General features: G+C 43.6%; 1 protein-coding gene across 1 annotated transcript; it reads left to right on the top strand.

The window, feature by feature from the left end:
- Nucleotides 1-520: 520 nt before the first annotated feature.
- LOC137424654 (T-cell surface glycoprotein CD4-like) lies at nucleotides 521-12018 on the top strand. Its single transcript, XM_068112353.2, has 7 exons — nucleotides 521-765; nucleotides 5808-6158; nucleotides 6269-6499; nucleotides 6629-6898; nucleotides 6998-7237; nucleotides 11192-11303; nucleotides 11726-12018. Exons 1-7 carry the CDS (start codon nucleotides 708-710, stop codon nucleotides 11754-11756), a joined length of 1293 nt encoding a protein of 430 aa, XP_067968454.2. The 5' UTR covers nucleotides 521-707; the 3' UTR covers nucleotides 11757-12018.
- Nucleotides 12019-14209: the final 2191 nt, after the last annotated feature.

Below are 14209 nucleotides of genomic sequence, written 5' to 3'. Positions count from 1 at the left end.
ATCAACAGGGGTATTCTATTACTTGGCTGACGTGTATGCTTGTGGACTAATTATGGGATGCCCTTTCACCTTTACACAGCTCCGGAGGTAGGGGGGCGCAGAATAACCAATAATAATAATAGTACAGCACACAATCAAAAAAATACAGTCCTCATCTCCGCAACAATATTATCGAAACCGTCACTGCCCCCAAGTCCCCAAAACTCTTTCTTTCAGCCCTTTAGTGTTATGATATATTCAGACCAATCAAAACGATCATTCGATAGCAAGTCAAGCAACAGAATTCCCACTATCTTTTCATGCACATTGAGATGACGACATGTTGGTCCCAACAGATTGAGACAAAACTATTCTGGAAATACTTAAATACAAATGTAACTGAAAAGAGCATTTCATAAATCTTGATTTCCAGTCTGTCCTTGTACACAAAGCTCTAATCTAGTCGATCATGTTTGTACATTTCTCAAAATAGGGAAGTGTAATCATCCAGCTGTGTCCTGTGTCACAATGTCATCTCTTCACATGCATTTCCTGTGGAACATGATATGTCATAAAAAGATATTTCACCCTTCCCTTTCCCAGTCTAGACGAGCTGGTTGTTCATTTTTCAGGATCAGTAAAAGCTCGAAGTCCAATAAATAATTTCAGAAGGTTAAAGACGATCGATTATTGATCAGAAACTCTGGTGGTTTTAACAAATTCTCATCATGGCAAACTCCAACATTCCTCAAGGTCTTCTCCTGACACTCTTGATTCTGCTTCCGTGTGAGTACATTTCCTTATTGCAGTTAAAATACAAAATCTCCTTCATGGAGTCTGAATATAAAAGTACAATTTCATTTTGTAATTGTAAAACATAATGCACATGATCGGACAAATACTACGAAGTTCAGGAATACATGTTCAGCTCGGCATGCGTCGTATATGAGTTCACTTTGCAAGTTCAGCTTTTAACAAAGATCATTCCATTTCCTCAGACGTTGAAAAGAATTCATGAGCTGGTCATAAACCTGTCTTGGAATGTGTCTTTCAATCCTGACAAATCTCTATCTCTTCGAAAGGACTGTCGGGTAAACCCTCCAATCTACTTTCTTAACAATTCTCTCGAGGAGGTTCATTCATTCATTCAAACTTCTGGGTCTCAATTTTAGACATTATATTTCTCAGTCAAACCGCATTTCAAAGTTGGCATCCAAAGCCACCCACCGACTGAGCATTCTCCATCGTTCAAAGTCCTTCCTTGGCACACCTGTACTTCTATCCAGTGACAAGGCTTTCATCCACAGCTTGATGGAGTACTGCTCTCCCCTCCCTCACATGTTGCTCAGCCTGATTCTGTGCAAACCAAGGCTTTCAGGATCATTGGAATCGCCAACTTGGATTCAAACAGGGTGACTGCCTGGGCCATGCTGTTCTGGCCCTCCCAACAATGGATGAAAGGCCTCAATATCATACGTATCAGGACCGTACCATTAGATAGATCTCGAGCTTTCCATACAGCCTGGCATCCTGCCTTGATCTCCAAACTCTCTGCCTGTGGCATCTCAGGCCATTTCCACAAATCACTTAATGACTTCCTCGACTCCCCGAGCCAATGTTTTGCTCTCAACCGAATCATTTAATCTCCCCTTCTTGTTAAGGCTGGAGTACCCCAAGGCAGTGTTTTGGGCCCATAGTCAGGTTCACCATGTTTTGTCGTTCAAAAATTTTGGTAGATTAGCAAAACTATACATTTTTGGAATATTCAGAGCATGAGGAATCCAAAAATTAATGTTGGCATTTCCGTAGACACCTGCATGGCCGCCATTTTTGATTTTCAAAATGGCCGCCATAAATACATAATTTGCCCCAACCCATGCTTCAGGTCAACCTAGAAACTTAATTAAATATGCTAATCCTATGTTTTCTGGGTCAAGAAAACCATTGGTGGGATCATTAGACTTCTAATCCAAACACTTGCTTCACTTTTAGGACTTTGCAGATGACACTCAGGACAGTGATGAAGATCTGTAAAAGCATATTCCTGAACGGTATCGACCTAGTAGATCCTGTGTATCGGACTTATAGTTCAATCTGATACTAACAAGGCTGCTTTCTTGCTTTATAAACCCATACCTATAACTTCAAAGGACTTGCAATATCATGTATTATGTAATACAGTTATATCACAAATATAAAGACAATGGTTTTCAATCACCTTTGTTTGTTGCTTTTCTATAATCCTGATCACTATTTTGAGGCCTTTATTGGATTCCTTGACCCAGAAAACGTAGGATTAGCATATTTAATGAAGTTTCTAGGTTGACTAGAAGCCGAGATCGCGCAAAATATGTATTTTATGGTGGCCATTTTGAAAATCCAAAATGGCGGCCATGCAGGTGTCTGTGCAAATGCCATCATTGATTTTCGGATTCTCCATGCTCTGATGATTCCACAAATGTACAGGTTTGCTAATCTCCCAAAATATTGAACGAAATTATATTTGTTAACAGAGTGAACCTGACCACAGGTCCTTTTCTTAATTTTCATCAACAATCTCTGACTCTGGAAAATACCATTTATCTTTTTGCTGACAACTCCATTCACGCTCTGCCCTTACACCGCCCATACTTCATATCGGCAGGCTCTCCCCTCTGGGTTGGTACCTCTGCCTCACACCTTGCTCAGCCTGATGCCCTTGAAATGAAGCGCTTCAGGATTATTGCTATCTCCCAGGATGAAGCTGGGTCTTTCGGCCTTTCACTTTTCCATTGCAAACAGATTGATGGTCTCTGTCTTCTCCCACCTCCTTTCTGATCTTGCACCCTCCGCTCTTTCTGTACTTTGTCAGCCCCCCTCACCTGCTCTTGTTTCTGCAGGGCACACACGGCACGCCCATCAAACCCCTTCTGGTAAAACTACCTAAACCCAGGATCACTATTCATCTCCACTCATTTGTTCGTCTGTTTTTTCACCTGTGGAACAAACTTCCACGTCCTCTTAAACTCATTCTTCCCTCCAGGTCTTCAATGCAGGTGTTCACCAACATCTCAAATTGTCCCCAAACCGAATCATAACCATTTTCAACCCTCGTTAACCCCCCTCAACCTCAATCCCTCCTCCTTCAAATTTCCAGATTTCCCTCCTGAGAGTTCCCTTCTTTATCCATCTTGTGCACCACATGCATCCTCTCCTGTCGCCCATTCTTCCCGACACACATTGTTTATCTTTCTCCCGCTGTATTAACCTTCAGCTCTGCTGTTGGTGTCCCCCCCCCCCCTCCCCCTCCCCCCTTTGCTGTTTATTTTGTCCCGTTGCATCCTGATCCATTCGCTGTACTCGTTCTCGTTCTTCCATGAGCCTCGACGATGGATACAATATTTTTTATATTTCACTTTGTACTTGTCAGATTTCCTCAATACCCTCAATGGTGTTGAAAGGCCACTCTTTCATTGTTGTCCATGAAGAACTTGAACTACGCTGACAATGAACAGACGAGTCTGGATTACAAACACAGAGAAGCTTTTTGTAGTTTCCTCATGTGTATTCCATGAAAACTTTCATGAACCTCACTTGGAGGTATATCCTTGCTTGTTTTGACTCTCATCAGACACTTGTTATTTTACTCTTGAGCATCATGAATTGATTGAATATTTCAACTTTCAAACTTCCTTCGTTGCTCAGGTTCTTCAACTTGAAATAGCAGGAAGGTTTTCACGAGCTTCAAAATGTCCTCCATTGTTCACTTCATTCCCTCTCTGATCTCAGAAGAACACAAAATAATGAGGGAAAGAAGGAAGAAAATGAACAAAGCCCAAATCATCACTCAGGTACTCTTGCGAGTCTTCGTTGGCTTCTCCGGAATCCTCCCAAAGCTCTACTTGAGTTGACATTGTACAAATCATCTCGAAACATCAGACCATCAATATCATCAATAATTTAGATAAACTGCTTCTCATGAACAATTTTGTTGATTGCGATTCATAGTTATGAAGGTTGAAGAGGAAACAAAATGTAGAATTCAAAACTGAGATTTCTTTTGTGTCTCATTGATGTTTTAAATTTCAATATATATTGTTGGAATATGGAAAGATATTCCCTCTCTGGGGTGGACTGGGCGATGCCATTTAAAATTTAATTCTCTTCCTCGTATTGGATGCAGGACCATTCCACGGAGATGTCGTCGATGCAACTGTCCGGGCAGAAGAACCTTTTAAAATTTGTACATCATTTAGTCGCTGGACTACTGGTGTCGGCATGACACAGACACTCCATAGTTTAATACAACACAAATCCTTAACAATATCCACCGATATAAAAACCACATCACCCCTCCCTTCACGTCTTGATGCCCCCACCTCTCCACTAATTCCCAGAGGGGACACCGTGCGAATCCTCCGAACAAACCCCCTCACCCCCATCCTTTCCTCCAAGGCTCTTGGGCGATCGGTCTTGCCCCTCAATTTATTTCCAGCCTGTCCTTGTCGAGAAGACCGACTGGGGCGGTGAAGCACGCTCAATCAGCGAAGCTTCCTTTTCAATTGTCGGGTTCAAAAATAAACTCGACTGGATCATTCAAACATCAAGCTGACAAACCTGCAAGGGCTTGCATCCATGCATGCTCCCACATGCAGCACCCCTTGCTCCACTCACCCCGAGCCAGAATCACACTTACTACACTCTGGGGAAGCTGTTCTGGATCTAACCAGTCCGTCTTTGATGGTTTCATCATACACATTGCTCTCTCTCCTCCTTGAGATCCATTATATGCGCCACACTCCGGTGAACCCACCCCCAGATACACCATCAATCTTCCATCCTCCAAAATAGAAGAAAGGTCGTTAAACGAGCCCCCACCCCCAGATACACCATCAATCTTCCATCCTCCAAAATAGGGGAAATGCCTTTAAACGAGCCCCAACCCCCAATACACCATCAATCTACCAACGTCTAAAATCGAGAAAAGGTCGTTAAACGAGCCGCAACCCCTAATACACCATCAATCTACCAACGTCTAAAATCGAGAAAAGGTCGTTAAACGAGCCCCCACCCCCAGATACACCATCAATCTACCAACGTCTAAAATCAAGAAAAGGTCGTTAAACGAGCCCCCACCCCCAGATACACCATCAATCTACCAACGTCTAAAATCGAGAAAAGGTCGTTAAACGAGCCGCAACCCCCAATACACCATCAATCTACCAACGTCTAAAATAGGGAAAAGGTCGTTAAACGAGCCCCCATCCCCAAAACACCATCAATCTACCAACGTCTCAAATCGAGAAAAGGTCGTTAAACGAGCCCCCACCTCCAGATACACCACCAATCTACCAACGTCTAAAATAGGGAAAAGGTCGTTAAACGAGCCCCCACCTCCAGATACACCACCAATCTACCAACGTCTAAAATCGAGAAAAGGTCGTTAAACGAGCCCCCATCCCCAGATACACCACCAATCTACCAACGTCTAAAATAGGGAAAAGGTCGTTAAACGAGCCCCCATCCCCAGATACACCACCAATCTACCAACGTCTAAAATCGAGAAAAGGTCGTTAAACGAGCCCCCATCCCCAGATACACCACCAATCTACCAACGTCTAAAATAGGGAAAAGGTCGTTAAACGAGCCCCCACCCCCAGATACACCACCAATCTACCAACGTCTAAAATCGAGAAAAGGTCCTGAAACGAGCCCCCACCCCCACTCTCCCCAAATGTACTTGTGTTGTTTTTTTATTTGTTTCCTTCATCTTCGGGTTTACGTTGTGATTTGATTTATGAATAAACATTTGATTCAATGAAGAAACCTGAATTTTCTTGTGTTTTCAGGTGTTGAACCCTCACGGGCGGTGGAAGAGAAATCCGTGTTTGGAGTTGTGGGAGACGCGGTGACGCTGCCATGTTTGTTCAACAGATCATTGTGGAGAGAAAGGGTTCGGGTGGAATGGTGGGAATACAGCAGCATCATCATCATGCACCAAGACTTCCCGGATGAAGGATTCCCTTGGCGTGGATATAATAATATGAACATTACCGGCCATGGAGTCAAAGAAGGAGATTTTTCTCTCCTTTTCTCACCTGTACGTTCTTATAATTCTGGAACATTCACCTGTACCCACCTTAATCGTTCCACTCACAAACGAACCAAACTCGCTGAGGTGAAACTCGTTACTGCTGAAGGTGAATATTTATCATTATGTTTATTAATAAATACAATCATTGAATAAACACATGTGATTAATATAAATTAACGAAGTAATTAATTACAATATAATGTTTGTTCTTCACAGTGACGAGCTCGAGGAACCCGGTAGAGGAAGGTCGTGGAATCACCTTGTGGTGCTCGATCTATGGTGCTGATGGTGACGTGGAGTGGATGAGGGGGGACCTGTCGGTAGGAAAGGGACAGGTAATGAAAGTTTCACAAATGGGGATCACTGATGGGGGTAAATGGACCTGCGTCGTCTCCACAATGAACAAAACTAGTCTCACCATCAATCACTTTATCAACGTCTATAAACGTGAGATAATTATTTAATTATTGTCTTATTATATAATTTATCTTTAGTTTCACTTTTATTCACATTTGTTATTTAACATTAAACATTCAATTTCTCGTGTTATTAAACATCCCATTCCCTCTCTTACAGGATCACGTGATGGTGTAAAGAGATGTATTTATATAACTCCAGTTAACAGTAACATCACCTTACCAGGTGTGAATGGTAACAGCACTCGATGGTATAAAGTGAATGAATCAAAATCTCTGATGAAGGATCGAGATGAACAAACAAATGGGAAATTCACAATCACCGAGGATTTCTCACTTAGAATCTCCGATGTTCGTCCCGAGGACACCGGACATTACGAGTGTCGATCTGATCGGGATATTTATTATATATCGATCATCATCGTCACAGGTAAGCTGCTCCACCTGTAGTTATTGTAACAGAAACATGATGTTTCAAATAGGTTTTTATTGTAAAAATAAACAATAACATCTTTACTTTCACCTCCAGCCACAGTGACTCCAGGGAAAAGAGTTTCCAATGGAACTGCAGTGACTTTCAACTGTGACCTTTCGCATCCTGTACCTGGTGTGACGTTCGGGTGGCGCCATGTAACGTCTGATCGTGACGTCACGGACCAGTCCAGTTTCACTTTCACATTTACTCCTGAAGATGCAGGAAAATGGATGTGTGTTCTGTATGGAGAATCAGGAAGAGTTATCACAACAATCTCACAAACAATTACAGAAGGTACGTTTTGCACCTTTTGGACACGTGACTCGGCTAATCATTGTCGTAACATTTAATCTATAATATTGAGGAGATTAATGATAAAGCTATTTGATCGATGTGATTAAATATTGTTAAATAATGTATAACATAAACTGGATCCACAATGCAGAGGGTACAGGTAAACCACTGTGACATGTTTGCGCTCAACATCAAATTTGTGACGTGTACCTCTGGTTCTGTGCTGTGATTATAAAATCCCTAACACGTTATGACGTCAGTCCCGGAATACCCTGTCATTCCCGAGAGTAATTCTGACGTGATGGAATGATGGAACAAAAATGTATCTCTGTCCATCATTGAAGGCCGTGAGGTCCAACATTATTTAATTGTTATATTAGGCAACTCTGACCATGTCTGACCTTGTTCAACCTGGAAACTGTCTGCCAACCTGGAGCACCACCAGTTCCCCAGGTGTTTGTAATCGCAATATGGAATGAATGTGGGAGTTCTGACCACATCATTAAAGAAGGAGATACTCGGAGCTGACCAAGAGCACTATAACATCGACATTGTGTGTATTCAAGAGTCAAAGGTGGACACCAACTCAGAGCAGCACCTTCAGACCATCCACAAGTTGGTGTTCATGCAGCAGAAGTGCGAGAGGATCCCTCCCTAGTTGATTCCTTCTGTGCTGAACTGAGCTTAGCCATCATTATCCCAGCGAGATGGAAACTATTTGTGTATGGAGACTTCAATTCCAAGCAGGAAATCTCTGTAAATCGGTCAAGGATGTTTGTTGTTTGGTATGTGCATGGGCTCCTATAGTGCAGGTAAATGTAACAGCAATGGAGACCGACTGGCAGCGTTAATTTGAGCCAATGGCCTATTTGTCACTGGCACAGCCTTTGAACACCTGAGCCATCACCAAACAACATGGACAGGACACATTGCTGATCACAAGGCTCCACCAGATTCCAATCTCAACTATGACCATAAGTAGGGAGTCGCTCGCCTTCAGATGAACCGAATGTGTCTACTGCACAAACGCCACACGAAGCAAGGAGGTCGAGACAGATATTACATTTCAAGACTCGTCAATGAAGAAAAGAGCAATAAGTGAAGTGGATGTCACACTGATGACCCTCTTTTGGTGAAGTTGTCTGGACAGCAGAAAGCATTGCAGCGATGTATCTACAAAAGTGGCAGGAGTGAGATCGCACTGAACTACTTGAGGAAGACAACACCATCCTGTGCCACATCAGAGAATTCCTGAGAGAACTCGCCATCTTTTGAGCAGACTATCTGGTGCATAATATCACTGCCACAGATGAATGTCGAAAGATGTTTCGGGCTGTCACAACACTGGGGATTGTCGGGCCCCTACCATCGCTCGCTCTGCACAACTCTGAAGGAAATGTAATTGGGATCGACAAAGGAAAATCTGATATGATCAGAGAATGGTTCAATAAATATTTCAGAGACCCAGATGATGATCTTTACACCAATTCACAAGCGATCCAAGGGCACGACACACACCAGGCGAAGCAGTAGCAGTTGAGAAGACAATCACAGTCCTGAAGAATGGGCATGGATCTGTACCTGATGGCATCAGTGATGAACTCCTGATAGTCCTTGGGCCAGATTCTGCAATCTCCCCCGAGTGACCCACTCCCCCCACCCCCACCACCCCCCACCCCGCACCTCCTCCCTACCCTATTTGGGTTGGGAGATTTAAACCATGATTTTTGATTAATAGGGATCCCAAGACTTTGAGATATGTTTGTTTGCCATTTGCCAGAGGTTGCTCTTTTGTAATACAGACTCATTTGTACTCATACCCCAAGCACACAAGTGTAAAATGAGCGATTTCTAAATATGCACAAGCCAGCTGTTGGCTTAACGGATAAGGTGGCTGACTTTAGATTTTAGGGTCTTTAATCGAGCCCCTGCCATGCTGTTGATTAACACCAAGTGGGTTGACTCAGCCTGTCATCCTTCCGAGGTCGGCAAAATGAGTACCAGATGACTGGGTTGAATGAGCCATTCGAGTATCCTGCTTTGGAATGGTGACCCGTCCATGATTGTGCCCACTGGCCTATGAAACTGCTTCGGCAGCCCAATGCATCTGAAGATGCAGGAGCGGTTCTCTTCGAAATGAACACCCACGTGACTTAACATTTATCTATGTACAGTATGGGGTATCAAAATGTATTGTTACGTTTGTGGGGGGTAGGCAATGAAATACCTTAGTCCAGGTAGAAGCGTATAGATTACTATGCTCTGAATGTCACGATGAAGAAGAGGAAACCTTATTTACCATAAGTCGGGATCCGTTCGACCATACGTCGTGTAAGAGTGTATCTTGGTTCCCATGACGATGAGTGGGGTTATGTTAATTAGTTAGGAATTAATGGTAAATCCCCTGCATGTAATTGCCTCTGTTATTTCCCCTCTGTTCCTTATGACAATGCAGCACATACACATAGTCAAGCAAGCACATTAATAACTCTAAATAAAGCAACTGGAACCGGGACATTCAACTACCGCTGATGCCACAGCCGCCATGTCGCAACATCAAGCAGATTGGTCAGTGAGGCCACGCCTCAAAGAGTAGTGATTGGTTAAGATGGTCATGGAATGAAGAGAGGGAATCGCTGGTTGGATCAGGCACGGGCGGTGTCAGATGACGAAAGAGCTCTGCAAACAAAAGACTGTGTTCCGACATTTTCTCTCTTTTTGAGTTCTGGCTTTGGTGGCAAACGGTTGTGCCCTGACATTCTCTCTCGACATGTGGATTTCACAGAAAATGGTCGTAGTAACACCTCACTTGAGCTGGGACCTTGAAAGTGAACAGCCGGATATACAGCGTGCTTACACTTGGGACATTCAAACAAGCAGACGTGAACATCTACTCCTCTTGCGCCAGGGACTTTGGAGTCGGCATTATATATCCCTTGCTTAAGGTTTTGACGATCGTGGGGAGGGGCGGTCGCAGCTCGTAGGCCCTTCTTTTGATCGGTTCAAGCGACCGCGTTGTCCTCTCTGTGGCTCGTCGGTGCTGGCTGTGCGTCGTCTGGGTGCTGTGTGGAGCAGACGGTGAGTGGAACGGGCGCGGCCTGCTCACTTCGAGCTCGGCGGCTAGAGGACCAGCCTGCGCACAGAGGTCTAGTTCCCGCTCGAGGGCTGTGCGTTCAGGAGTTTTTCCCGTGCAAGGACGGAGGGCCTGTGACGATCCGGGAAGAACGAGGGGACCAGAACTAAGTGCACACGCCATTTTGTTACTTTCATTTATTTCTTTCCTTGTGTGTATTTGAGTCAGTGAGGAGGATCCTCAATTTAGGATTTTAATATGTTACTGTGCATTCTTTTATTACCGGCATTTCTTTCAATAAAGCCGGTATTTTTGTACAGTTTAATTCCGTGTCTGTTTGAGTTGATTATTGCAGGTTCGAAGACGTCCAGTGGGGCCAGTGAAGGTAAGAGCTTCGCTGCCCCCCCCCCCCCACCCGCGTATTAACTCTGTCATATTTGGATTGAACGCCTTGGAGTGTTAAGCTCGTTCGGCTATCCGTTTCCTTGGAGGATTGTAATCCCTAGGAATGCGACAGTATCTTTTGATTAATCCTATCATAAAAACATAATAATTGTACGTCTGCTCTTTTTAAATCTCAATAAAGACAATAAATGCACTCGAATATGTCAAATTTAGCATTAATTCCCTTTATAAGGGAATTCACCATTAATCAATGTGACGCAGAGTCATTGTTGGTGCACTTTGATCAATTACTGTAAGTACACCATCTTTTACGTTGACGACAAACATCAAAATAACCATCACATCAGTATTTTGGTTCCTCTATGGAATGCCTTACAAGAGTCACACACATGTGTTGAATCTATGTACAGCTGAGATCTATATAAACAAAACAATATAAACATTATCTACTTTTTTCCTGGTGTTTTGGTTTACAGGTCAAGGCACTCAGAATTGTAGAATATTTATTTGGATATTCATTGCGTACGTGCTGCTGTTGGGCATTGTTTCATCAATTCTGATTTGGGACCTGCTCAAAAAGAAAGAAAGGTAGGAACCAATCCTTGCATGTTACATGAACTTTGACTTGATATTTACTTTGAAGATTTCTATTTGTTGGGGAATAAACCTGGAAAAGTGAAAGCAAAGGGAAACGCAATCACTGGAATTCCCTTTATCTCTCATATTCTTAAATACATTTGTGAGCTCTCCAAAACTAATAACAGGCATTGTTGTCGTTATATTATTTTGGAAATTTTGAATAGGACACAGTTGCAAACAAGATTTATATATATTTTCATGAAAGTGTGCTATGACAGCCATTTTCATGAAATATCATTCGTTCCGTATTATGTGAGATGTGGATGTAATAAGAAAGACACACTCGGTTATATACTAGTACGTAGTATGTGTTCATTGGACAATATAAAGCAGTTCTTAAACAATCCTACTGGTGTTGTTTTATTTCACAGGAACGAACCAGAAGAAGTCGAGATGAAATGAAATGCACAACACGACATGTGAAAGTTTAAAATATCCGGATTCGTACCTGTTGCTTATTTTATACAGCCCAATAACATGTGGGTCCATTCACCTGCTTCAGTTATATCAAACAATTAAACTCAACAATTGAAATATTTCCATGCACCATTAATCAAGGTCATATTCTTAAGATGTGGCTAAAGGACAATCCTGTTTACTCACTCGTGGTTCGGATACTCTTTCAAAGGTTTTTTTTTTTTAACCTCTAAAACTTTCCGACCTGCTCGTCTGTGTGTGTCCCATGATTTTCTGATGTTGAGTAAATATTGTGCGTTGAAATTCTGTGCAACCTCAGGTGAAAGTTTTGCTAGAATTGTCTAATTTGCACAATGTACAAAATATTGTTTTTTTTACTTTACTTTTCACAACCTCCTCTCCCCTGGCCTATATCTATCTGCTCTCTCAGTCCTCAGCCCCTCCGAAATGTACAAGTTCTTCCAGAAACCTCCTCTTGGTCCATCTCTCAAAATGCACACTTCGAGCACACATCCACTCTTTTGTTTTCTCCCAACTATCTGTATAACTACCTTCCTGGGATTTTTTCAATTTCACATTCCTTACACAACTCATCCCAGTGTGTACCCTGGTCAGAATAGGTACACCGTATCCCTGCGTGTCGTAAGAGACGACTAAGAGGGTTGGCGTCAGGAAGGGCATCCGACCATAAAAACATTGCCTCAAAAAGAGAACCATGACAATCACAAGTACATATGGGCAGGGTGCAGCCCGAAGTGGAGATCGGTTTCTGAGGTTTGGGACATGGAATGTAGGGACAATGACAGGGAGACCAGGAGAAGTGGTGGAAGTATTGGTCAGAAGAAGAGTGGACATATGTTGTGTGCAAGAGACGAGATGGAAGGGAAGTGGTGTGAGAATGGTGAAGGGTAGGCAGGGACAGAAATACAAGTTTCTGTGGCAAGGGTGCCCAGAGGGCGTGAATGGTGTTGGTGTCCTGTTTTCTGAGGAGTTTGTAGACAGTGTGGTGAGTGTGACTAGAGTGAGTGATAGGTTGATGATGGTGAAAATGATGATTGGAAAGCTCTTGGTGAACGTCATCTCGGGATATGCTCCGCAGGTTGGTCGAAGCGATGAAGAGAAGGACAAGTTCTGGTGTGCGATAGAGAAGCTGATGGAAAACGTGAAAGATGAGGAAGTTGTTGTGGTGGGAGGAGACGTGAATGGACATGTGGGAAGGAGTATGGATGGTTTTGAGGGAGTTCATGGGGGTTACGGATATGGTGTGAGAAATGGAGAAGGTGAAAGGATTTTGGAGTTTGCTGATGGAGCTGATTTGTTGATTTGTAATACTCAGTTCCAGAAAGAGGACAATAAGCTTGTTACATACACGTCAGGTGGGTCGACGACAACCGTTGACTACCTGATGGTGCGTAGGCGAGATAGGGGGCACCTCCGGGACACAAAGGTGATCCCGGGGGAGGAGGCTGTTTCACAGCACCACTTGGTTGTCTGCGACATAAGGGCGAAAGGTGCGAGGAGAGCTCGGCGGGTGAAGTACCAACCGAGAATGAAGGTGTGGAGGTTGAAAGAGGTGACAGTAAGGGAGGCATTAAAAGAGAGGCTGAGTAGGGTAGAGGATGATGTGGTTGAGCTTGAAAGTGGTTGGATGTCAATGAAAGCTAGTCTGTTGGGAGCCGTTGGTGAGGTATGTGGATGGACAAAAGGACCACCGAGGCACTCGGAAACATGGTGGTGGGATGTTGAAGTTGGAAAGAGGCTTGACGAGAAGAGGAAGAAGTTCAAAGAGTGGCAGAAGGCGAAGGGTACGGGATCAGAAACAGCAGAGCATGAAATTTATAAGGCAGCCAGGAAGGCTGCAAAGAAAGAGGTAGCAAAGGCGCAGGAGGCATGTAGGAAAATGTTCGGAGAACGCTTGGATTCGGAAGAGGGTCAGAAAGCAGTATTCAGGATTGCAAAGCACATAGCGAAAGAGAGGTGTGATGTGATGTGGGGTGAGTTGCTTGAAGGATGAAGTGGGACAAATCGTTGTCGACCCAGATGGAATTAAAGGAAGTTGGAAAAGATATATGGAAATGCTGTTGAATACAGAGAATGAATGGGATGGCAACATAGAGAGTAACCCAGTTTTAGGACCGGCAGAGGAGATAACTGAGAAGGAAGTTGAGGGAGCGATAAAAGCAATGAAGAGTGGAAAAGCGGGAGGGCCGACGGGAGTTGTGGGAGATATGTTGAAGGCAGCAGGAAGTTGGGGTGTGAAGAGAATGACAGAGATCTGTAATCTGGTGGTGAAAGAAGGCCGCATTCCAGTGAATTGGGAACTGAGTACCCTCGTCCCTCTATACAAGGGGAAAGGTGACCCTCTGGAGTGTGGCTCGTACCGAGCGATAAAGTTATTGGAGCATGGAATGAAGGTATTGGAAAGGGTGTTGGAGAGG

This window comes from Myxine glutinosa, chromosome 1, assembly GCF_964187855.1.
Source record: "Myxine glutinosa chromosome 1, kmMyxGlut1.1, whole genome shotgun sequence".
NCBI lineage: Eukaryota > Metazoa > Chordata > Myxini > Myxiniformes > Myxinidae > Myxine > Myxine glutinosa.
This window is presented reverse-complemented; position numbering and strand designations above follow the sequence as displayed.